This window comes from Ciconia boyciana, chromosome 18 (assembly GCF_034638445.1).
Source record: "Ciconia boyciana chromosome 18, ASM3463844v1, whole genome shotgun sequence".
Taxonomy (NCBI): Eukaryota; Metazoa; Chordata; class Aves; order Ciconiiformes; family Ciconiidae; genus Ciconia; species Ciconia boyciana.
The window spans coordinates 2275986-2299677 of NC_132951.1; the positions used below are offsets into that span (position 1 = coordinate 2275986).

The window sequence follows — 23692 nt, forward strand, 5'->3', positions numbered from 1 at the left end:
ACGCGCCGCCCGCGGGCACGGAGCGCGGCGGCGGCGGGCGGAGCGGGGCGCGCCCGCCCCATGCACCGGAGCCATGAGGGCGGGCAGCCCCGGGGCCCGGGCCGCCGCGCCCCGGCCGGCGCCGAGGCGGGCAAGGTGAGCGCTGCCGCCGCTGCTGCCGTCGGGGCCGGGAGCGGGGCCGGGAGCGGGGCCGGGCACCCCGGGGCGGGCGCGGGCCGGTGCCGGTAACGGGGCCGGGTCCGGGGCCGCTCGCTGCCTCCCGCGCCCGAGGGGAGGATTTTCCATCCCGGCGTTTTCTGGGGCGTTTTGTGCTCGGCGGAGGGAGAGGGGGAAGAATTTCGATTTTTAATTACTACCATTAAAAAAATCAAATTTGCAATTCTTTGGGTGGCCTGATGGATTCCCTGATTGACAGCCGGAATTGACACTCTGGGTACCTCTTATCTCGGGCATTTACGGCAATTTCTAATTGCAGGTAGTTTGTGGGTTTTTTTCAGCGCTTTGGCTCGCATGGGAACCGAGCGATTACTTCAAGAGGCCCGGGTTAAGTGCAGGCAGGGAGAGAATTCAATCCACATTCAAATTGCTTCATTAAAGAGACGCAGCTTTTGTTGCAAAGGATTTAAATGGCCACTAGAAAGTTCTTATTTATTGTTTTGAGGCGGTTTATATAGGGTGCCCCGCGCTCGCCCGGCGCATGGAGCCGCAGCCTCCCTCTCCCGCTCTCTCCCGCAAGGTGATGCCGCCGGAGCCGCTGCCCAAGGGGAGCGCCCGCTGCCTCGACCCGCACGCCCGCGCCATGGTAAGCGGGGCCGGGGGCTGCGGGGACCCGCCGGGAGCCGCCGGGCCGGGGGTGCCGGGGTCCGGCCGGGACGCTCCGGGCCGGGGGGGGGGCGGGGGCGGCGGGAACCCGCCGGGACGCTCCGGGCCGGGGGCTGCGGGGACTCGCCGGGCCGGGGATGCCGGGGGCTGCGGGGGACCCGTCGGGACGCTCCGGGCCGGGGGCTGCGGGGGACGGCGGGGCCCCGGCTGACGGCCCCGCGGCGGCTCTGCCCGCAGTCGCAGCCCGACGGGGAGCCGCTGCCCGGCGCCCTGGAGAAGGAGGACGCCCGCTCGGCGCCCAGCACGCCCTCCACACCGTCCGTCTGCTCCCCGCCATCCTCCTCCTCCTCCACGCCGTCGGCCGGCAAGAACGTCTGCTCCAGCTGCGGGCTGGAGATCCTCGACCGGTACCTGCTCAAGGTGAGCGGCGGGCGGCGGGGGGCGGCGGGGGGCGGCGGGCGGCCCCGGGTCTCAGCCCCTTCTCTGCCGCAGGTGAACAACCTCATCTGGCACGTCCGCTGCCTGGAGTGCTCCGTGTGCCGCACCTCGCTGCGGCAGCAGCACAGCTGCTACATCAAGAACAAGGAGATCTTCTGCAAGATGGACTACTTCAGGTAGGGGACGGGCCGGGGGGGCAGCTCCGCGCTGAAGCCCCGGCTCCGGGGGAGAGATGGGGGGGGGGATGCTCAGCGTCCTCGCCGGCTGCCGAGGGGCCGGCTCCGCTCCGGCGCTGGCGGGGAGAAGGTTTGGAAAAGCCGCCGGGCCCCCCGGCGCAGCCCGGCGGAGAGGCCGTCCCCTCGGGGCCCGGGGAGGAAGGGGACGTGGGGTGCAGCCGCGCCACCTCCCGCAGGGCTTCCTCGCCCCCCGCCGCGCTGCCGGGGTGCCCGTGCCCCCCAGCCGGGGCTGCGCGGGCGGCCCCGATCCCGGCGCCCCTCGGCACCGCGGCGGGAGCGTCTCGGCGCCGGCTGCGCGGGGGCTGCGCGGCGGGGACCTGTCCCCTCGCCCCGGGGAACGCTGGTGGAGGGGCACGGCCCCGGCTTCTGCCGGGAGGGTAAATGCGTGCCCGACGGTCTGCGGTGCCCAACGGCTGTTAGAAGCCTCTGCCTGCGAGGCTGCGTGGCAAACGCCGAAGCGTCCGCGGCGGGAGCGCGTTCGAGAACCGAAACAAATCCCCGGCAGCGCAAAGCCCCGCGGCCGGGCCGGGGCTCGCCGGGTGCCCTTGGGTTCGGCCCGGAGCTGCGTCCCCCGGGGGAGCGTGTCCTGCAAGGGAGGCTGTTTCTGGCTTCGACAGCCTTTTGGTTACAAACCTTAAACCGCGAATTTTCCCCCAAAAGAGTGGCGTGAGGGGATGGAGGATCCTGAGCTCCTCGCTGGGGTTTAACTAACCATCAGAGCTCCCCGCTCTGACTTGCCCCATCTCACCAGGACGAGGGAATCCCGTTTGCCCCGGGAGGAAGGGGAATCGATGAGAACGACCCCGGCGAGGGGCGCGGGGGGCTCGGCAGCATCCTCCCGCCGCGGCGGAGCGGGCCGGGGGTGCCTCCGCCGACAAAGGTGCCGCGGGCAGGGCGTGCTCGGGAGGGAAAACCTCCGAGATTTCTCCGGCGTTTTTTATGGTGAGGGTCTCCAGCCGCCCGCTAAGCCGCGGCTCAGCCCCCGTCCCCGCTGGGCTCGGTGCGGGGCTCCTCGGGCTGCCGGGGGCGGGTGCGGGCGCTGCCGAGAGCCGGATCCGTCCCCGCGGGGCCGCGGCTGCCCGGTTCTTATTGTTATTATTTCTTAAGCTGCTGGGTTTTGGTGATTTCACCGAAATTTCCTTCACTCTCAGCAGAAAGCGTTTGGGAGGTCCGCGGTGCCGGTTGTGGTGCTTCGGGGCGCTTTCAGCGTTTTTCATTAATTAAGAACCGTTCCGATGCCGTTAATGTTTTTCTCGGGCGCGGACCTTTCTACAGGCGGGTTGAAAGCAGCGACCGGCTCTCTAAATTGCCTTCGGGCAAATACAGCGAATAACGTCTGTTAAAAAGAAACCCGTTTGCCTAGAAATCCCCGAGCAGCACCTCCCGCCCGGCGAGGCAGCGGGGGCTCTGCCCGCCGGGGACCGGCGGTGCCAGAGGAAAACTAAAACGAAAATCGCCGAAGGCGCCGCAGGACGGCCCCGGTTCCCGGGCGGCCGCTTTGGGGGGCGGGGGAGCTGCCAGACCGCGCCTCGCCTTTGCCTTTTTGCTGAAAAATACGCGTTGGATTTTTTCGGTTTTGTTTTTGCGGGTGAACCGCCGAGCGGCGGGAGCGGCGGGAGCGGCGGCGCTGGGAGCCGGGCGGGCGCGGGGGGCGGCCCCGCTGCCCCCAGCCCCCGGGGCTCGCTGCCACCCTCGGCCGAGCCCCGGGCCGGTCCCGCTGCGCAGCCCGCGGGGGTCGCGGCCGCGGCGGAGCCCGCCGGGTCGAGCCGCTGCCGTCGGTGCCGGTCTGCGGCCGGGAGCCGCTCGCCGGGGCCGGGGCGGGCCGGGGCAGACGCCCCCCGGCAGCCCCCGGCAAACCCGGCTTGGGGGCCGCTCGCCCGGCCCCGGCCCCCGGGAGCATCCTGGCCCGCAGCCTGGCGAGCCCGGGACAAGCCGGGACCCGGCGCTTGGCGAAGGACAAATCTGGCTCTTCAGATGGTTATGGGGTTTGGTTTTTTTTTTTTTTTTTGTATTTATTATTTGCTGCAGATGAAGCGTGTGGGTTTTTTTTAAAAGCGAAGCAGAAACCCCATGCTAACACGTGCGGGTCTTTGGAGCCAAGCAGATGGGAAGGGGCGGCGGGATGCGCTCTGCATGGGAGCACACGGCGGCTTTTACCGCACCAGCGCTGATTCCCTGGGAGCCAGGGCTGTCGGCGGGCAGCCGGGGCTGCGGGGCTGTCAGGCGTGGGGCCGTCCACGGGTGCTGCCCGCCGGTGAGCGTGTTTTGGCCTGGTCTGTCCAACCTTCCCTTCCCCGTTCACGTGAGGGGCTGCGTAAGTGCTGGCGCTGCCGCGGCTCCGTGGCCTCATGTGCGTTTTTAAGCAAATGCTGCTGTTTCCTGTGTCTTGTCAAATAATTGTATTTGGCATCCAGGAATCCAGCGCTTCGAGGAGAACCAAATTAAAATTGGAGCTTATTGAGCAGAACATTGTGTTCCCGGGCGATGCGAGGGCTGCTCGCGGCCAAGCTCCCACGGCTGTGGTCAGGGGAGGCCCGGCGTGATCCTGGTGTGATTCCCGCAGCGCCCCGCTGTGACCCCCCGCTCCCTGCCTCGCTGGGCAGCCCTTGGGCACACGAGCGTGGGGTCGCTGGCCCCGGCGTGTGTCCCTGGGGGCTGGGACAGCAAAAGAGCTGTGCCGCGGGTGGGCCAGCACCTGCAGCCCGGCAGCGGCCTGGGTGGCCTCCATCGCCCCTCGCCATCATGCCCCCCTGGGATGATGCTCCCGCTCAAGCACCACCGTGGCTCAGCATAGAGATGAACTCGCTGCGGCGACTCGCTGCTGGTCTGCTGTGCCATTTGGGATGATGTCTGGAAGCCGCAGCGGACTCTGGGGGCTGTGCTAGGGGCTTCCTACAGAGCGGGCCCAGGAGGGGATGGGGATGTTTGGAGCTGTGGCCCTGGGTGGTGGGTACAAGCGGCGTGTGAGGTCCAGGACGCACCAGGGCATCCTCCTGCCTCTGCTCTTCCTGCGCTCCAGATGTTGCGGCCACCCCTGGTGCAGTTGGGATGACTCTCTCTGGGATGAGTCTCTCTGGGATGAGTCTTTCCTGGTAACATTGTTGGTAGTTTCCACCTCCCGGGGCTAACTGTTGTGGAGAGCCGGCAGCATCTGCTCACCCGACCACAAACCACGGGCGTGGGGCGCGAGCTGATGGTCTGGCAGATGTTGGTGATGCCCCAACCTGTGCTGCAGTGCTGGGCTTGGACAGAGGCTCTGGCTCTGCGTCTCCTGCTGCAGTGCGGCCCCGTCCCCATCCCTGTTCCCACCAGGCGGGTGGCAGGAGCCACGGGGAGCTCCTCGCCTGCTGCTCCGCCGCCCCAAGTGGAAGGGGCTCTTTGGGCTATCGCTGCCCTGTGAGCTCGGTGAACTAAAGTCTATTTTATTTTTGAGCCGTTATTTCCAGGGTGACGGGTCAGGGCAGCCTGCTTGCAGGCATTTCTCTCCCCGTTCCTGCGTCGCTGGCGGTCCCTGCGGTAGCGGTGTCTGTTGGGTGGCAGTGGGTGCCCGTGCCTGGCCCCAGCTCAGCCTGCTTTCTGTAAAACCTGATCACTGCGGTTGGTGCCGGAGGCAGGTGTTGGCCAAAAGCCGCAGGCGCAGCATCAGCGGTTGCCGGTGCCGCTGCCTGCGCAGCCCCTGTGCCCGCATCCGGCTGCCGAGGCTTGGCCTCTCGCCGGGCGCTGCTCACACCGTGGCTCTGCGGGGACAGCGGCGTCAGCCCCTCCTGCACCGGCTGCTGCGGCCCCGGGAGCCCCCACGCCCTTGGCAGCCCCTGCCCTGCTCCCTGGGAACCGCCGCCACGCTGGGGCTCCTGCCTGGCCCGGGGGGACACCGTGCTGTGGGTCTGGGGCCACCTGGGAGTCTCCCCCAGATCCCAGCTGGTGTGTGATGGGGACGTGTGACCTTTCCTGCGCGGTGTCCTGTGCCTCAGTTTCCCTGGGATGCGCCCGTCCCCGTGCTGTGCTCCCCCCTCCCCGCAGCAGGCTGTGATCCGAGCGGGGAGCAGCGATTACCACGTGCTATTAGCTCGGGTAAGCCTGCCCCTCGTTTGATACCGTTCAGCAAGTACGACTGTTTACATAGCACATTGTTCAAAGTAATTCAATTTACAGGAATGATCTTTACTTCTAAATAAAAAATTAATACAGTTCTTTTGTTTGTGCGTTTATATAAACTAGCTGGCACAAAGTCAGTTTACAATGTTCCCATCTGAAGTAAATTAGTGAGGTCTCTTAGCTAAGTCTCTGTATAATTTCAGCACAGAAATGTCCTCTCTAAGGCAGACCTTTCATTTTATTTTATTTTTTTTGGTCAGCTATGGTCAGGCTGAAAAATTTAAACCTTTCTTTTCCTCCCAAATAGTTTTGCAATTAGTAACTCCAGCACAGGACGGTCTTTCTGCATCTTGCCGAGCCCGCGGTGGGCGGCAGCTCTGCGGCGTGGGGTCGGGCGCAGGCAGCGTGCGTTGGCTGCGGTGGGCTGACCTGGGCTCTTCCACCGCCTGCCCGCTGCGGCTGGGGCTGCTCTGGGCAACCGAAACCGAGGGGTTTGCGGTGCGGGGTGTCTCCTGCCGCTTGGTGCGGTTGTCTCTTCTCGGTGTTTCGTGCCTGCGCTGCGAGATGCTGGAGCCGCTCGGGCAGGGTGGCAGCGGCTCCGCTCCCCGGCCAGCACCAGGGTCGGGAGCGTGCGGGGCCTGGCTGCGGTGGGGCCGGATGGGAGCCCCCGGGGAGCCCGAGGCAGTGGCAGTGGGTGTGCGGGGAAGCACAGCGGCTGCAGTCAGGGCTGTGTCAGAGCCAGCACCAGCTCTGCGGTGACAGAGGAGATGCTCGCTTCTCCCCTGCTGCTCTTGCTGCTGCTGCTCACTTCATTTATTTTTTTAAGCAGCAGTAATACTAAAATGCAGAAGCCAAACCAAGGCCGTGCCTGACCCTGCCTGCGCTGTGGGCAGCACCTCCTGGCAGGCGCTGGCCCAGGGGCACAGGGCTGCAGGGGCCAGGTCTGTTGCTCCCCGTGAATCGCCTGCCCCCAGTCAGCGGCGTCCCGGCAGAAATGGGGTTTTTCAGAAGCGTGCGCAAACGCCCTGCGCCCGGCACGGGGATCCTGGCTGTCTTGTTGCCTCTTCGTTGCGCTGAGCTACTTTCCAGCGTAACTCACTCAAGTGCGGTCATCGTCCCCTCACAGCGAGGAGACCTCCTCGCAGGAGGAAAAGCAGATGCATGCATCTGTACGTGTGAGGAGAAAACACATGTTTTGATTTATGGCAACGGGAGAGAACCGGCCCTGACACAGTTTCCATCCGAGTCTCACACTGGCTATCAAAATAAAAAGCCCACGGGCTTGGGAGCTGATTCACGGCGCTGCGTCACCTCGACCCCTTGGCCACATCTGGCACCGCGGGGGCGCGGCGAGTCACGCCCCGCTCCTGCCCGCACCGCTGCCCACACCACTGCCTGTGCCGCCCTGCCGCGGGGGAACGGCACTGGTGGGGCGGTTTCACTGCAGCCCTTTCCCCGCGTCAGTGTTGTGGGGTTTGGGCTGGACGGGGCGAGCGATGGGGCTGGCAGCAGCACCCGCACCCCGGCATTGTGCTGCCTGCCCTCACCCTGCCTGCCCTCACCCTGCCTCTTCTCCTCCCGCAGCCGGTTTGGTACAAAGTGCGCCCGCTGCGGCAGGCAGATCTACGCCAGCGACTGGGTGCGGCGAGCACGGGGCAACGCCTACCACCTCGCCTGCTTCGCCTGCTTCTCCTGCAAGCGGCAGCTCTCCACCGGCGAGGAGTTCGGCTTGGTGGAGGAGAAGGTGCTGTGCCGGATTCACTACGACACCATGATAGAGAACCTCAAGCGAGCGGCGGAAAACGGTACGCAGCCCCAACGCCGCGGTCGTGGCCTTGCCCCGGGCCGTCCCTGTCCCCTGTGCTGACCCCCATCGCGGGGTGCCGGGGCCGGTTCTGTCATTGCCAAAAGAGGATGATGGGTGGTCCCGGGGGGAGTCGAGCATGAGGCCCTGAGCTGGCAGAGGGCTCCTGGGGTGGCCAATGTGCTGGCAGCACCCGTGGCTCGTGGGAGACCCGTGTGCCGCAGGCAATGCCGGGGACAAGCCCCCCGTCCCGCACAGCCTGGCGTGCCGCGTGCAGCGAGTGAGGAAGCCACTGGGATTTTGAGGCTGTGAGTCATAAATCTAGAAGGTGGGAAAGCTGGCGACCCGACAAAGCCTTCCCATCATTTTCCACCCGCCCTGCCCGCCCGGGGACTTGCTGCTCCCAGCTGGACCGCGCCGCGTGCTGCTATCCCTGCCGTGGATGCCACGAGCAGCCGGCCAGCCTCTGCTTTCCCAGTCAAGTCCCGCTCCCACTGGGGCCGGGCTGGTGACACCGAGGTCAGGCAGCGCAGCACCTCCCGCCCCTTGGGCACAGCCCAGCCTCACCCTCCTTCGTGGCAGCGGCCAGAGAGATGCTCGGAGGAACAAAACGGTGGGGTTAGTCTGCCATGGCGCACGGGGAGGCCAGGCAGCGCCGGGGCTGTCCTGCATTGGAAAGCACCTGAGATATGTTGATACGGCCGCGATCGCAGCTCAGGGGAGCAGGCAGCCTCCTGGGCTTGGTGCCGTGGGAGCTCGGCCGTGCCCGGGGCAGGAGGGAGCCCGGCCGGGTCCTGCACCACTGGCTGGGGCCGAGGTCGGGTCCATCTCCCTCCCGTGCTCGTCCCCGCGGGGAGCGATGGCTGCGGTGTCTGCGAGGCTGTTGGCTTTTATCCCGTGGGCACTGCACCGGGCGAGGGGAGGCTGCCCGGGGACGCTGTGCAGCCGCAGAGTCGCCGAGGGAAGTGTCCGGGGCCGCCTTCCCGTGGGCCCCGCACCCAGGACCCTGCCGGGGCTGGGCCTGCGCTGGGGCATCGCCCCTGGCCGGCAGCAGGGCTCCAGCTCCCTGTGCCCCTCGCTAGCGCCTGGTGGGCACGGGGAAGCAAATGCCGTGTCCCGGCCTGTGCAGCATGTGGAAACCATTAACAACCTGACATGAAAATAATCAGTGTTTCTGTTTACAGTGTTTGAATAAGAGGATGAAAACAGAGTGCCCGGTCGGGCTGGGAGGGTCCCGGCTCGGGACGCGGCTTGCGGCATCTTGGTCCATATGGTCAGCTGCTGTGGAGGCGGGGAGCAGGGACGGCGGGGAGCAGGGATGGAGGGGGAGAAGCCACGTGGCCTGGAGGAGCAGGCTGGTGTGAGGACGGCAGGGTCTGGCGCTGGGGGGTCCCGCAGAGCCATTACCCCAGCCGAGGGCTGGGGCGGTGGGTTTGCCGCTGCTCGTAGGGTCCTGCTGGCGTGGGCTGAGCCCCATGGTGTCGGGGCAGTGCTGGGGCACATGGCGAGTGTCCTGCATGGGCGCTTGTGTCCAAGCGTCCCTTGGTTTTGAGAAGGGGATGGGATCGCTTTGGAGAGCTGCAGTTGCTGCGGAGTTGGAGGGCCACGCTCCACTCCTCTGGTAATTACCCAGCAATTTCTTCTGCACATGAGGTTTTACATACAAGAAAAATAAACAGATGTTGCTGAAGTCAGAGTCCCATTCATCATCCTAAAAGAACAAGTCAAACTATATGAGAAAGTCCTTCAACTCAAGCCAAGACAATCACAGCCCAGTCCAGCTTGCAGAGCGAGCGCCGGGTTGTGCAGGCGCATCCTGGGAGCGGGGCAAGCGCCAGCCCCGCTCAGGCAACCTCCCTCATCCATCACTCGTCGGTGCTTCACCCGCACCACCGAGAGCAGCCGGGCCGGGCGCAACATGGGCTGCAGCAGGGACCCCAGCGAGGAACGAGGGACCCCAGTTCTGGCCGCCCTCCTCGCAAGCTCCATAGCTGTGCAAGCACGGCCGGGCTCGCCCCGACGCTGCGCTTGGCAAGGGGGTGGACAGTCCCCGCCATGGCGCGTCCCCCTTAGCGTGGTTGCTGCTCAGAGCGTGGGCACCCTGAGGCCATGGGGACGGCACTGCTCCTGCTGCTGCTCCGGGAGCCCGGAGGAGGAGGTTGGGGTGCTGGGAGGATTTGGGGCCAGGGAAAGGAGCAAAGAGCCCACTGAAATGCTCTGAGCAAAGGAAACGGCTGATGGAGGCAGCGCCCACAGGGGAAGATGGGGTCACGGGGAGCAGCGTGGGGCAGGAGTGATGGATGTCGGTGAGCCCGGCGGAGGCAGGGTCCCCTTCCGAGCCGCTCGCTGGAGGACGTGGCCAAGTGGTGACCGCGAGTCAGGGCCAGGGGGACATCACCTTGAAATCCATCTTCCTGCTGCTGTTTCCCCATCCCTCTTTCCCCACATCTTCCACCAACTTGCTGCGTTTTTCTTAGTTCAACGGTGAACTCCTCCGGGCCGGCGGAGTCTCCTGCAGGGGCTCAGCAGCCTGCGGCAGCTCCCGAGCGGCGGCGCCGGCTCCGCTCCTTCCGCTGCTGCTCGCAGCAAGGGATGCTGCGGTGCCCCATGCCGCGATGCCAGGCGCGTTGTCCCCCGGCCAAGCAGCCGTTGCACGCGGGGGGACAGGCAGGCAGGCAGGGGAGTTTCTGACCTGCGGCGCACGGGGCTTCTCTCTCGTAGGCAACGGGATCACGCTGGAAGGGGCTGTGCCCTCGGAGCAGGACAGCCAGCCGAAGCCGGCCAAGAGGGCCCGCACCTCCTTCACCGCCGAGCAGCTGCAGGTAGCGGGGCTGGGCCGGGGGGGCCAAGGGGCTGCAGCTCCCCGGCCTCATCCTGACCCTCTCTCTCCTCTCCCCCCCAGGTCATGCAGGCACAGTTTGCTCAGGACAACAACCCCGACGCACAAACACTTCAGAAGCTGGCGGACATGACGGGGCTGAGTCGGAGAGTCATTCAGGTGAGGGGCAGCCGGGGGCAGGCAGGGTGCGGGCACCATCGGCCGAGCAGGGCCGAGGAAGGGGACAGAGGAGGTGCACCAAAAAGGTGGTGCTAGGCAGGGCTCACGTCCCTGTAGCCCCTCGCTCCCGCACATCGACCCCCAGGACTTGTCGCATCCAGCAGCTTCGTGCTGCCCCACCAGCGTGTCGGCTTCGCCGGGTCCTGTAGCGATGCCAGCACTGTCCTTTCTCTGTCTCGCTCGTGGGGTTTTAATTTGTTTTTCCCTCTTATGATGCAATAAAAAAAACCCCCACGCAGCCCCAGCCGGTGCCAGTGAATTGCCGGGTGGGAAAGCTGCCGCTAGCACGCTGCCCCGAGCTCTGCGCTCTGCCCTGACAGCGGGCACGGGCAGCGCGGGCTCTTCCCCAGCAGCCGTCCCCACTGGGAGCAGGCAAAGCCAGCTGCTTCGGGAAGTGTTGGAAATGAGAAGTTTAAAGAAAAAGGGGTTTTGCAGCCCCAGGGGAAGCGGTGGCAGGAAAGTCCCTGCACTTGTGCTGTGTGGGAGGGGAGGGAGAGCGGTGCCATAGGGACCGAGAGAAATGTCCCCTCTGCAACTCCCAGCTTGCCGTCCCCGTAGACAGCCCAGCTTTGCTCCCCGGTGACATTCATACTCTTCACTTTAATGTTCTGCTGACATACTTTCTGCATACAATAAAAACATGAACGATTAAAATAAATGTGGAGCTTTCATCCAGGATTGTTTTGCCAATGACACATTTAAAGTTCGTGTGTGAAAATCTGGCTCGAGCCTCAGTTATTGAGACTCTTCATTTAGCTAAAGATCAAGCAGTCTGCACACTGGGCTATTTTTTATGTGGATATTTTTTAAAGGCACTTTGAACAGGAAACAATTTGTCAAATGCTTACGACTGTTTCCTTCTCTGTGGTCCAGCATGCGCCGCCTCAGAGAGCTGATCTTCTCTCAGCCTTGGAGAAGATTTTTACTCCCAGCTATCTTTCAAAAATTAAAGCATAGGAAAGAAATCACCACTTTAGCATAGAACCCCCCTCTGTGCATGTTTTAACTCTAGGATGTAATCCCCTAACTATTCCTTTCGTTAGAAGCAGTGAGATATGGTCAGAGGGCTCATACCTGCTGCTCAGGGCTGTATCCCACAGTACCCTCCTTTCTCACCTTTAATGTTCTGCTGATGTGGTTTTTGAATACAATAAACCACAAGTGGTTAAAACAATATCGTTTTCATTGTCCCTAACACCACATCTGCTCCAAGTCTAAGCCTTTACTTGGTTTTGTTTCCCCTTGTCTCTTGCCTTGCCGATGCTCACACATTTCCCAGCTGATCTCAGCCGTGCTTTTAGGCCAGGCTAGCTGGGGTTGAAGGTTAAAATCTAAATAAGACCTTGAAGGGTGTTCCCATCATTTGCCGTTGGAAGCCATGCAGGGACAAGGCTTTCTGCCTGCAGGGATGGATGAACCCAGCCAGAGCTTGGGTACAGGGGGTGTTTCTGCCCAGCCGCTCGCCCGGCCGGTTCGGTGCCGTTCCCAAGGGCTTTCACAGCCCTTCGAGCTCAGGAAGCAGCTTGCCGTTACAGTTATTTTAGTGTGGAAGGGAATAGTGTGATCATTAATGTGAGTTTCTGCATCACCTACTCAGGGTGTTTCACTCAGTGACTCCTGTGACAAGCTTGAAATTTGTAATTACCCTAATAAAGAATGGTGTTGGTTTTGACCAGGACAAATTAATAGTAGAGATGCCACTTTGGGTACCCTAATGTCTGTACTGCCTTGAGACAAAACTCTTGCTTTAGTGAGTGTAAAACAAAACTATGGAAGCCGGTGGAACGCTGGTGAGGTATTTCAGCGTGCAGATTTCTAAATTTGATTCATTTTTAAAAAATATTTGGAAGAGACACCCATCATAGGGTCTTGGTGAAGGACCACACTTCAATCCAATTGTCTCTCCATTGACAGAGGGTTTGCTGCTTTTGTTTCAGGTTTGGTTTCAAAACTGCAGAGCCCGCCATAAAAAACACACCCCCCAGCACACGGTGCCGCCCTCGGGAGCCCCCCCGTCCCGCATCCCTTCTTCGCTCTCCGATGACATTCACTACTCGCCCTTCAGCAGCCCGGAGCGGGCCCGGATGGTGACGCTGCACGGATACATAGAAAGTAAGTGCCGGGTCGCAGGGCTCCGGCAGCGGGGTGCTCGGGGACGGCCGGGCAGTGGGGTGCTCCCCGGGAGCCGACGGTAGCACCACGGCACGGAGCGCTGTCAGAAACACCCTTGTCCTGCGGGTGCGCGGCTGGTGCGCGTGCTCCTCCTCCTCCTCCTCATGGTCTGATGAACTTTGTCTTTGGGATTTTCTGAAGGGCCGTTTATGGGGAAGCCCCAGATGAGGGAAGGAGGGGAGAGGGGGCTGCTGCAGCCTCTTTCCCTCCATACCTCATCCCCAGCAAAGTCACTGCCCGGGTTTTGCCTGCCTGGTCCTTGGCCCTCCTTGTGTTTTCTTTGTGATGGAGAAGAGGCGTGAACGTGCCCTGTTGAGCTTGGTGGTCAAGTGGTCTCCTTCCTGCTCACAAGATCAGAGTTGCTTTCTCTAACAGTTGCCAAGTGCCGGTGAATCATTTGCGAGTGGCGGGCAGCTTTGGCCATGCCTGGACAGAGGTTTTGGCTCCGTGACTCTTGTGAGGCTTCTCTCCTCCCTCGCCCACGTGGCCGCAGTAAAACGTGGCTCCTGCTGCACCTCCGCCTGATCCACCGGCCACCTCTTCTTCCACGCGTGTCCCGAGCTGCTCCCTGGTGGAAGCCTCTCCGTGCCGGTGGCAGGGCGTGTGTTGTTTGTAGTAACAGAGGCTGAAGCCTCTTCTCATCCACAGGTCAGGTACAGTGTGGACAAGTGCACTGTAGACTTCCCTACACTGCTCCACCAGTGCACCTCAAAGCAGACATGGAAGGACCACTATCTAATAGGGGTGAGAAGGTAATTGTAGTCCCTGTTTCAGGCTTTGGGGCCAAACCTCAACTGTAGCAAAGATTTTTGTGTAACATCATTGCCACTGCCGTCTCTTGTCAGCATCACTGCTTCTCCATGATCTCTGGCAGCTGCCACCCGCTCATGTGTCTCTTCTTAATTGTGGTGGCCCTAGATTGATGTACCAAGTGTTGGTCAAAATGGCATCGCTTTGTTCTTCACCAAATCCCCCTCGCTGTTGTGACGTGCTGGGATGCTGTGCCTGCGTTCACTGAAGGCTTTCGACATCCTCCTGCCTGAACTCCTTTCTCTGGTTTCTCCCCTTCCCGTGTGCAATGAGCTCCGTTCTCCTGCTCCATTCCTCAGCTGCCTGCACGCGTTGTCGGTGCAAACGGCGACTGGCTGGTAACAACGGAGCGGGGGGGACCTTCAGCATGTGCTGACTTTCCAGTTTTCCATGAGTTAATAAGAAATATTCCTTTCTTGGGGATTCCAGTATTGCTTAAAAAAATAACAACTGGCTGTTACAATATCTGAAGTAGGAATGTTATTTCACAATGTCTGGCCAGGAAATGATATTGCATATTGATATTTTTCTGTTCAGCACTTAAAGTAGCTGTCTGTTCTAACTCACAGCTTATCTGGGGGCAAGACTTCTGAAATATGCTTAGGCTCATAAGATTTTATTTAGGATCCTGATTTAAGTGGCTTCGCTTTGAGGAAACACTGAGCCTTTGGCAACTCTTACTGGTTTTAGCTTTTGTCTACTGTTAGAAGTTCTCAGCATCTCTTTTGAAATCTCTCTACTCAGTGCAGCAACTGCAGATTATTGAGCCCTGTTTCAATAAGCACAAGCAGGGGTATGGGCAAGTACTTTTTCAGTCGAAACGCTACCATTTTGTCATGATATCTGCACAGCAAGCTGGAGAGTTTTCAGAAAATATTAAACAGTCCCGGTGCTGTCATTCAGAGAAACTTCACTGCAGCGAGTAGTTCCTGTGATTTAAATGCAATTACTTGCTCGCAGCTGGTGCAGAACTGGGTTCTCAGGGCACGGAGCTGCTCCCCAACCAGCTCCTTTCCCAAACAATCGCTTGCATGTTCAATTCCTGAAACCTGAAGCAGCCTCTTTTTCCACATCCAAAATTTTTTAAAAGCAGTGATAGCTGAGATCCTGGGAAAACACATCTAAACGCTAAGTCTCTGTTTCCCTCTGCACCCCCACTCCTCTCGGGGCACCCAGCGCAGCGGCTGTGGCAGAACCGAGTTGTGACCAGCTCAGCGGCTGCTTCCCCTGACTGATGGCAAGGACAGACCCTGTATTTGCAGAGCAGCCAGGCATAGCGGTTTGAGGGAAGCCTGTGCTGATTAGCAAGTGAGGTGGATAGAGTAAGGACCGTTGGTAATGGTCTTCATCTTTCTTGCTGTATCACAGAGCAGGTAAATTAACTACTGGTCTCAGTGGGTTGCCCAGAACGGTGCAGTTTCATGGCTGGAGGTGTGCCTCTCTCTCAGGCTGCGTGCTGCCAAAGTCCCCTTACCTCTGCCTGTGCCTTCCCCGGCCGGCTCCGTTCCATGGGCAGGGCTGGGGGCTTCGGGGCAGACGGTGGTTCCAGAGGGGTTTTTTTTCCGTGGGGAAGCGGCTGCCTGGGCGCCTGCTGCCGCAGCAGGGCACACGTCTGTTCTGTTGGTCCCTGAATACACGTTTCCACTGCGAGGGCTGTTGCCTCTGAAAGCAGCTAACGCTCGATTCCCGTTTTTCCCACTAGGTCATCCTCTTTCAGTATTGACTGCGCGAACTCTTCCTCATCTGCCCATGGCGCTACCAGCACCACTGCCCCTCAGCCGCTGAAACACAGCCTCCGGCCCAAGGCAACTGTTGTCAGTCATGCAGGAGAAACTCAGATCCAGCATTCTCAGTTATTTCCATTGACCAGCACCTAACATCCACTATTATTTGTCCAGCGACACTCTGTGTATGTGTGTGTTGAGTGCAGAGTTACATTTTTCACTTGTTTCTTGTGGACTTGTAGAATGACCGTGAGTCTCTCCAAGGCAATGCCAGACACAGTCAAAATTAGTGACTCTACTGTGCTTGCAAATCTTGCTCCCAAACCCATGGGAATACGAACAAACCAGAACATGCTGAGTCTCAGGGGGGTCGATGAGCACCTCTGAACATAAAGGAAGGAGGAATTTACGTGGTTTGGCCTGATTCTCTTTTTGCACCAGTGAAGCGCTGTCGGTTCCCGGACATCCCTCCTTATTTCCACTTGCATGTGTGAAATCTGAAATGGGCTTTTTTTGGCTCAGCAGCTCGATATATACAGAGACCTTCCTGAGCCAAACTCACGGGTAGCTGAGACTCCACTAAGTGGAAAACACGATGCCAGCTGGAAATAGGCAGTTTTTCTTCCTCCTCAAAGTGCTTTAGAATCACATGTCCTTTGATCACTCTAAGGTAAGTAAATCTTAGTGTTTTTCCCCCCGTTTTATAGGAGGGGAAACCAAGATGTCCTAAACCGAGAGGAACCGTGGGGGTTGGTGGCAGAGCCAGGTTTAGTACTCTGAAGCTTTTGATTGCTGACTTGTTCTTAGAGCACTGAATATCTCTCTCCTCTCACAGCCATCTGCCAAATCTTCTTTGTTTTTTTATTTTTTACTCTTGTTCTTTATTAACAAGCTACTTTATTTCCTTGGAGTCATATTGGATCACAAATGGGTGATTTCAGAATGTACCTACACAAAACTCTCAGACACTCCATACTCTGGGACTGGGAAATCCTCAATGGAAGCTGACCGTAAAGGTGTAGAAATGTTCTGCCCTGGTGTGGACCCAAGTTCAGTTAGCGGAAACAGTGGGGTAGAAACTGGAGACCAGTTAAAAAGGTGAAAACCCCAGTAAGGCCAGCAGGAACAGTCGCTAGCTGAGTGGACAGCAAGGTGACGGCGTATTCCTTTATCTGGCAGCGTCGCTCTGAGTCCCTCTGCCCTCCTGTTGTGCTCCCTTGCTGGAGTACGGCTGTTGCTCCTGCCAAGTCCTCGGAAGAAGGCACAGCCCGGGAGGACTGCTGCCGACGGGGCAGGCACCGCAGGGCTCGTTGCAACAGCAGAGGAAGTGCTCAGCAGTCTGGCCCCGAATCAGGAAAAAAAACTCCGAAATGATCCTTCATTGACGGTAATAACAAAAAGTAAACAAGTAACCTTTGCCAGCCCTTCTCAGTTTGCACCGAGCCAAGAGCAGGTCTGTAATGAAACCTCTCTCCATGCAAGCACACGGGTCTGTCTTGCTGCTAAGTGTCTGTGAGGCCACGTTTCCAAGAATGTGAAAGCCTACTATGAGCCACAGTTAGTGCGTAATATGACCGAACTGTGCCTGAGGAGCAGAAGACAGGAATCCATCCGTTACATAACTTGTTTTTAATTCGAACTGTAGATACATGTGTTTTTCTGTCTGGGAGATCCTGGATCAACCTCCAACATCAGCCAGGTGGGCAGCCATCCCACTGGTTTGGCCAGCCCCTATTGCACACACGGCAAGCCTTCTCCTGACCGTGCCCCCGAGCTGCGTGTGACGCTGACGGCCGGACACGCGGCTCCAGCTATCGGCGAGGCACGCTCGCCGCTCTGCCCGCACAGGAAATGGCGTAAGGAGATGTGGATGTCTGCTGAGGTGGCCACCAAGATCTCTTGGTTTGAGAAGTAACCGAATCCAAGCATGCATTGATATTTGTTGGAACAACAACAAAAATGTACATATACACACGTACATCTCTGTGTGTGTATATATATTAAAAAAATACAGAGAGAGAGAGTGCGATGGTAATACCTTGGACAGTTAGGCCAGTATTCTGTCTAATTGCAGCCAGCAGCTAGCAGCTCTATCCCCAATTTCAAATAACATTTGAAAGGAGAGAGGAAATTAAGTCCGCAAACTATTATTGTCACCTCCTGATGTGCGAATAACCATTTCCAGCGCGTAGCCAGTGACAAGGCGCTCCCACGCGCCTGACCTGACTGGACCCACCGCTGCAGAAGTGTCCCCTCAGGGAGGGGACGGTCACAAGTTGCACCCACCCGTTGCAGTCACTTTTCTCCTTGTCTGTAGCAATGAGCGCGGGACGGGCATTCCCTTTGTTGGCTGTTGGTGGAGCGTTTGTAACCGGGAGGTTGAAGGGGATTGTGTCCGCACGCAGTAGCCTTGAGACGCTGGTGGTGGTCGGCAGGGTCACCGGGGCCCAACTTTCTTCTCCGTTTGTGCTCGCGCAGCCTAATGATCATTTAGTGTGGAATTAGTGCCATAAACACATGGGTAGCTATTCCGTTGAAGACTGAAGGAGAGACTTCAGGCTGTAACTTGACCTGACATCCCACAGTACTTGAGATTTCCACAACTGTTTTGTTGAGGGAGAAAATGGTTTGATGCATTTCTCTTCTGTCTCGGCGGTGCAATGAAAGGGAAACTATTAAATGTGTATCTGCTAAATATCAACTTAGTTACTGATCAAAAAAAAAAACAAACCACTTGTGAAATGTACTGTATATCGAAGTTTTTGTAACTGATACCACTGACAGGACGGGAGTGCAAAGCAGAGGGCCAAGGGAGCGGAGGTGCTTCTCTCCCGTGGAAGCGGCCTCCCCGCTGCCCGTGGGGTGAGCGGCCCGGCACGGGCACAGGCTGTGCTCCGGGGCACTTTCCCCCATAAGTAGCCAGGAGCAGCTTTGCTAATTCAGAAATCAGGCTCTGTTTATATTAAGCCCAAATTGTTTGCAAAAACTGGAAGCAATTCAGCTTGTGCAGTTTTAGAGCTAATTATGTGTATGGAAAATACTCAACTGTACCAAGAATGTAAGAAATCCTCTAATTTATTCAATACATTGTTTCACAACATATTTCACACTGACTGTTGCCACTGAACCAAACCTTATCTCAGGTCATTCGCATTCATCTCCTGTCTGTAGATTAAAAAAAAAATAAAATTAAAATAATTCTCATTTTCTTAGTTTATTCAGTAATTGCCAAATGGGTTCTGGTGCAGCAATGCAGACTCCACGTACTAAACTCTTCCAGTTGCTATTTACAAAACCTTTTGCAGGCAAAACCCAGTGAAGACAGCCAGTGAAAGGCTTTTCATTCACGGTTAATAAGGTTAACTAAATATGGCCAGGGTCTGCAAGTGGAACGGTTTACAGTTTTATTACCGATTATTTTTTTTTCGGCTCACGCTGGTTAACCCCAATGCCCGAGCTAAAGGTGCTTACACAACTTACTAGTTGGGACAGGGAGTGGGAACCAATCCTGCACTACTATCAGTGATATATCGGTAGGATGCCAACTATAGACACATCCGTTTTATTTCATCCGCCAATCATTTTGTTGTAGCATGTTGCAATTCTGCATGTCTTGGCTACAATGGTTAAAAAAAAAAATTCTCTGAATGAGTGGACAGTCAAGACTAATATTTATTTTAAAAAAGTAAAACTAAATTGTAAGCACTTTTTTGTAAAACCAATGTCTGTTTTGTTACATACTTTTAATGTTGTGCTTTGTAAATGTCTTATTTGTGTAATAAATAAAGTTAATGCAAGTAGAAGTGCTGGCACTTACATCCAGAAAATGATGTAATTCCATTTTATTTTATTTTTAAATACTTTCTGGCTTACTAATCAAGCAGCAACCCACCCAGTTTTCCTCTTTTATTATTTTGTTAAACTCTGGCTTCAGGAGAGTTCAACAAACGTTCGTAGTAAATGGATATAATTTCCTAGTTAGCAAACCAGTCATTAAAGAATACCTCTGGTGTACATTATTACAATGATCAATCAATATCAAAGTACTGAGCAAAAAGAGAGGAAAGGAATTCACCAGGACAGCTAACTAAAATCTGGGAAAATAATGTTGATTAAGATGGATTTGAATGACTTCAACACTGAATCTGAGGCACTCTTTTTAACAAATTGTTTTCAGGCTTAATAACGTGTATATATACTACACTACACACCTCTCAGGAATATTATTGTGAGTACAGTCTGCTTTTTTTCCATGGCTTTTTCTCAGCATGACTGATTAAATGATTATTTCCATTTTTGTTTGTGCTGACAAAGATGACAAAAAGATTATATTCCTGTAGAGGGAAAGAGTGAGACAAATCCACAAGGACAAATTAGATTTATTGTGGATCAGATTACCTGCTTTGGAATATTATCGCCTAGCAAAAACTGTTTTCATGGTTTCGGTTTATGTCCAATTGTTTCATCCCAAGCTTTCCGGCAGGTCCGAATGATCCATTCGTGCTCGTCATCGTCTAAAAGGGAGATAAAGAGAGCGCCAAATATCACCATGTCAGATCTGCTCTTTGCATCACTAGGGTCCAGCTCAAACAAGCAATTTTTCCTTTGAGAAATAAATCCGGTTTTAGCCATTGGCATCTCTTAGAACACATTTTTTTGTTTCTTTAAAAGATTGTGCGCTGTTCTGTTGGAATTTGTCAAGGCAGGAGGTACTGGATCTGTGGCAATGACTCTGATTGATTCTTCCTCTGTTTGATAAGATTAGCTTGGGCAGAACTATGAGATTTACACGTATATATTTTGGTTTTCGACTTTTTGACAGGGGATGTGCAGGAGATATGTTGAAACTATCGGAAATGAAGATGCACATTTTTTAAATACTATGTCTGTGTTGCTTGTTGGTTTATGAAAAGTGAAGGTAAAGAAAAATCTATAGTCAAAACCTAGGTTCTTGTCTTCCAGCTTTTCTTTTGATGCTGTTTTTGAAATGTACATTATGACAAGTATTGATAAGCTGATATAGTGGCTGATAGACGTATTTTAGACCATCTTCTGTGTCTCTTGTTAGTATTCATGTCTGTCATATTTATTCTCAGAGCATAATGACAGTGTAGAAAGAAAAAAAATCAAAGACAATGTAGGGAAAAACAACTGTCCAGCAAAGTTTGAATAGAAATTTTGTGTATGATTACAAAAAAATAAGTTGGCAAATGTTAAGTTGTGGCTTCTTAATTCCAGGGATTTAAATAGTCTTGTCTCCAAAAAGTGTTCTGCAGCCTTTTCTTTTGTGTTTGTGTAGGGGAAAAGAGATCTGTGTAGTAGACCAGGAAAAACGAACTTCAAAAAGCCTTGAAAAAAATCAAAGTATTACTTAAAACAATACCTGTATTTATTTTTATATAAATGAAATGTATTAGAGCTGTTTCTTGTGTTTACCACTGTCTTAACAAATTCACGTTAGCTGCTTGTGATGTGTGCGTCTAACCTGCCTCCATCTAAATTTTGAGGGGTTTGTAGCAGTCCTTATTACCTGAAAGAACAGATGATTGGGAGGAGGATGGAGCCGAGGGGGCTGTAGTCCCGGTTCTGTGACCATCGCTTGGCAGAGCACGTAATCCCATTTATTTACCCAGCTGCCCTGCACAGCTGAGCGCCCTGCGTAGGTAGGTCAAAACAGATGGAGAAGGAAGCATGTTGCTTGTAAGGAGTCAAATTTTCATGGAGATCTTTCGACTGTCGAGTTGGACTTTTCAGTTAAAGCAATGTAGTAGTATTTGAAACGCAAAAGGTAGGAAGGTCCTGGGAATGAGGTTGTGCTGATCTGAGAAGTGAAAGTTCGCAGAAGGGTCTGTGACAAATTCGGTCTGATGCACAAGTCTTCGAGCTTGGGGGTTAACCGTATTGATTGCAGTGGGTTTTGAATCGTCCGCTTTGCCTTTCCTTTTTTTCTTCCTTTTTTTTTTTTCATGCTACCTTCCCCTTTTTCCCATTCCTGGCCGAGCGAGTTGAGCGCAGGCCTTCGCTTCTCCTAACGTGCTGCTCACACGCAGCTCTGTTGCCATCCTGGCAAAAGCAGGCTGAAGTAAAGCACGTGCCAAGGCATTTGTCCCCTGTCTGAACGGCAGCGCTTGTCTGCCATCCTTGACAACCAGTAGTCAGAAAGGCCGGTGAATCACAGGAGGTTTTCCCTTAGAGCCTGCTCTCCAGTTTGCTCATTGCATACAGTCACTGGTTTCCAGACAAAGTGCTGGCTTGTGCCTACTGACCCTCTTCTCATTTCCCACTCAAGGTGCTGGCTCGTAAAAGCTCGGTTCTGGTGGTGAGCGCCCACCTCTGAGCAGCGTCCCAGTGACCGTGAATGGGTTGGGGAATGTACTGCCATTGTTCCAACGGCTCAGCCCGTAGGCTTGCTTTAATGACTGAAAAATGGTTACCATTGGGACGGAATAGCTAAGTTCAGCTCTTTCTGTGTCTCACCGACATGATCTCTTTTTTATTCCCTACGCCTATGAATGAATAGGTCCATAACAAAATACCCTGTTAATGGCACATTTCTTATTCGGGTATAAACTAGGAGAAAATAAATGCTGAAAAATATGCTAAAAGGGAAATTAAAAAGATGAGCCCTGAATCTTGCTTAAAGACCACGCAATCGTTACAGAGGCAGAGATTCCACTGAGGGCTGCAGCGGGAATGCAAATGTGGTCCTTAAGCTTTCTTAAAAACAACATCAAAGCCATAATCAATGTGCTGGCTTTTGTTCTATGCACTAGGTGTTCCAGCACGGTAACGGCGTGATCACGTGAGCCTTGGCTATAACAGATATTGTCCAGCCTGGGTAGCTCTGTGATTTTAGCTGGAATCGCCTTAACTAAAAAAAAATAGTTTATCTGAGCTTGTAATAATTGCACGAAAATGAAACTTTGTCTATTTCTGCCACGGTGAAGGAATAAACAAAACTTACACAGGCTATACATCACTACCGTCTAGCTCATATTTGGGTACTGATATACGTGGCTCACCTGGGTACTAGAAATAACCAGCCTGCCTTCCTAGGGAGAAATGTACGGCGCTCGCTTAGCCGAGCACCAAGGGTATAAGCATTCAGGCAGATGCTAACTTGGCTTCACATAACATACGGTTTCCACCGTATCCTTGGTTTGCCTTGGTTGTTTCCTTCTGCACTCTGGGTTTTTGTGGTCTCCTAGGAAAGCGCAGACGGCAGGTTGCTCTAAGGATTTTAGCCTCCCCGGACCCATACCAAAATGTTTCGGTTCACGCAGTGATCTGATCCCATGCAAATGAAATACATGTTCATAAGCACTGCTTGACTTGCATATAGTTTAATCAGATGTAAAAACTGAATGAGCTATACGAATTTCAACTTTGTATACGAAAAGGAAAAATAGATGTAGTGGCTCAATACTCCAAAAAAATAACCTAAAGCAAATCCCTAGAACTGCCATCCAACCCAGTGTACCGTGCTACTGGTCCTTGGTCTAGGTAAGGGGAAATGAAAGAATTGATCTGGCATAGCAAGAAGAACCACAAACCCAGAGATGAGAATGGCTCCAGGGCTAGCTATGTGAGAAGAGGCAGGGAAATATTAGAATGTAAAGAGTTAAGCTATGGTAAAACATACTTTTGCTACACTAAAGAAGACTGGTTGATAATTACTGTAGTTTTAGGGCTATTTGAATCAGTGCAGCTGCAACCTCTTCAGTAGTAACCCCTGAAACAAGACAAACTGGGTTTATTGTACTGAACAAGTCTTAAAGCTCCTCCCTGATTGTTAGTAATTGGCAGCAATGGACTTAACAGCCTCTTGACTACCCTTTTTACACTCTACCTGACTGTGCAGCTAACAATTTAAATCACAGATGCCGATCCTTCTTTGTGGCAGCTGCTTGTTAACTACACGTTCCTCTTTTTCTGTCACTGGCTGCTTCCATAACCCTGCAACACCAGGGTTAGATTGGAGAATCACATTTCATCAATATTTAAAATGGAATTAAACCTTGAAGTTTGATTAATGCTACCAGATAGTGAGTTGTAATTACTATTTTGCAAATTGCAATTGTTTGAATATGTTAATATGATTGTCTAAGCACATCTTCACCTTCAGAAGTAATTTTCCCTTTAAAAAAGATTTGAAAAAAATACAAACTCTTTAATCAGCGGTAAATTATCACCCTGTACACAATTAGGTAGTATGGGGTTCTTCATGTTGTGTGCTGAATTTTGTGTCAGCATATTTATCTTTAAAAGTTTATCCATTTTTTTAGATTGTCCTCAGTAGAATAAACATTTGTGGAACAGATTTTGCTGAAACAGGACTAACCATGTTGATATTTGAAGGTAAAGAAAAAAAGCTCTGTCTGAAAATTTTATTGCAATCTGGTGTACCCCTGTTCAGTTAGTAAATGTTAACAAGTTATTTCTTCCAAAGTTAGTGAAATATAATGATTATTATCATGACATATCATTGAAATCTTGAAATGGAGAGAGATAGCGAGAGATCTTAATGGATGAG

At 54.7% G+C, this 23692-nt stretch overlaps 2 protein-coding genes across 10 annotated transcripts in view; one reads left to right on the forward strand and one right to left on the reverse strand.

Annotated features, from left to right (window-relative positions):
* LHX6 (LIM homeobox 6) lies at window positions 1–18971 on the forward strand. 5 transcript variants are annotated; one of them, XR_012045700.1, is made up of 11 exons: window positions 1–135; window positions 662–802; window positions 1060–1242; window positions 1315–1436; window positions 7176–7396; window positions 10117–10217; window positions 10298–10393; window positions 12391–12565; window positions 13274–13377; window positions 15138–15829; window positions 16339–18971. XR_012045700.1 is itself a non-coding variant. In XM_072883171.1 (10 exons), exons 1-10 carry the CDS (start codon window positions 61–63, stop codon window positions 15156–15158), a joined length of 1239 nt encoding a protein of 412 aa, XP_072739272.1. In that variant the 5' UTR covers window positions 1–60; the 3' UTR covers window positions 15159–18971. The 5 variants fall into 5 exon arrangements, 3 of the variants coding, with proteins under 3 accessions (XP_072739272.1, XP_072739274.1, XP_072739273.1); XR_012045701.1 differs by having other exon boundaries at window positions 16805–18971; XM_072883171.1 differs by having other exon boundaries at window positions 15138–18971.
* The window catches only part of MORN5 (MORN repeat containing 5), a 16079-nt gene continuing 9690 nt past the window's right edge, over window positions 17304–23692 (reverse strand). For 2 of the 5 annotated variants that reach the window (XM_072883181.1, XM_072883177.1), the window contains one exon: window positions 18699–19673. In XM_072883181.1, coding sequence (XP_072739282.1) covers window positions 19594–19673 — 80 coding nt within the window. In that variant the 3' untranslated portion in view covers window positions 18699–19593. Of the gene's footprint in view, window positions 17639–18229; window positions 18325–18698; window positions 19674–23692 lie in introns of those variants that run through there. The other 3 variants (XM_072883179.1, XM_072883178.1, XM_072883180.1) reach the window with 3 other exon arrangements.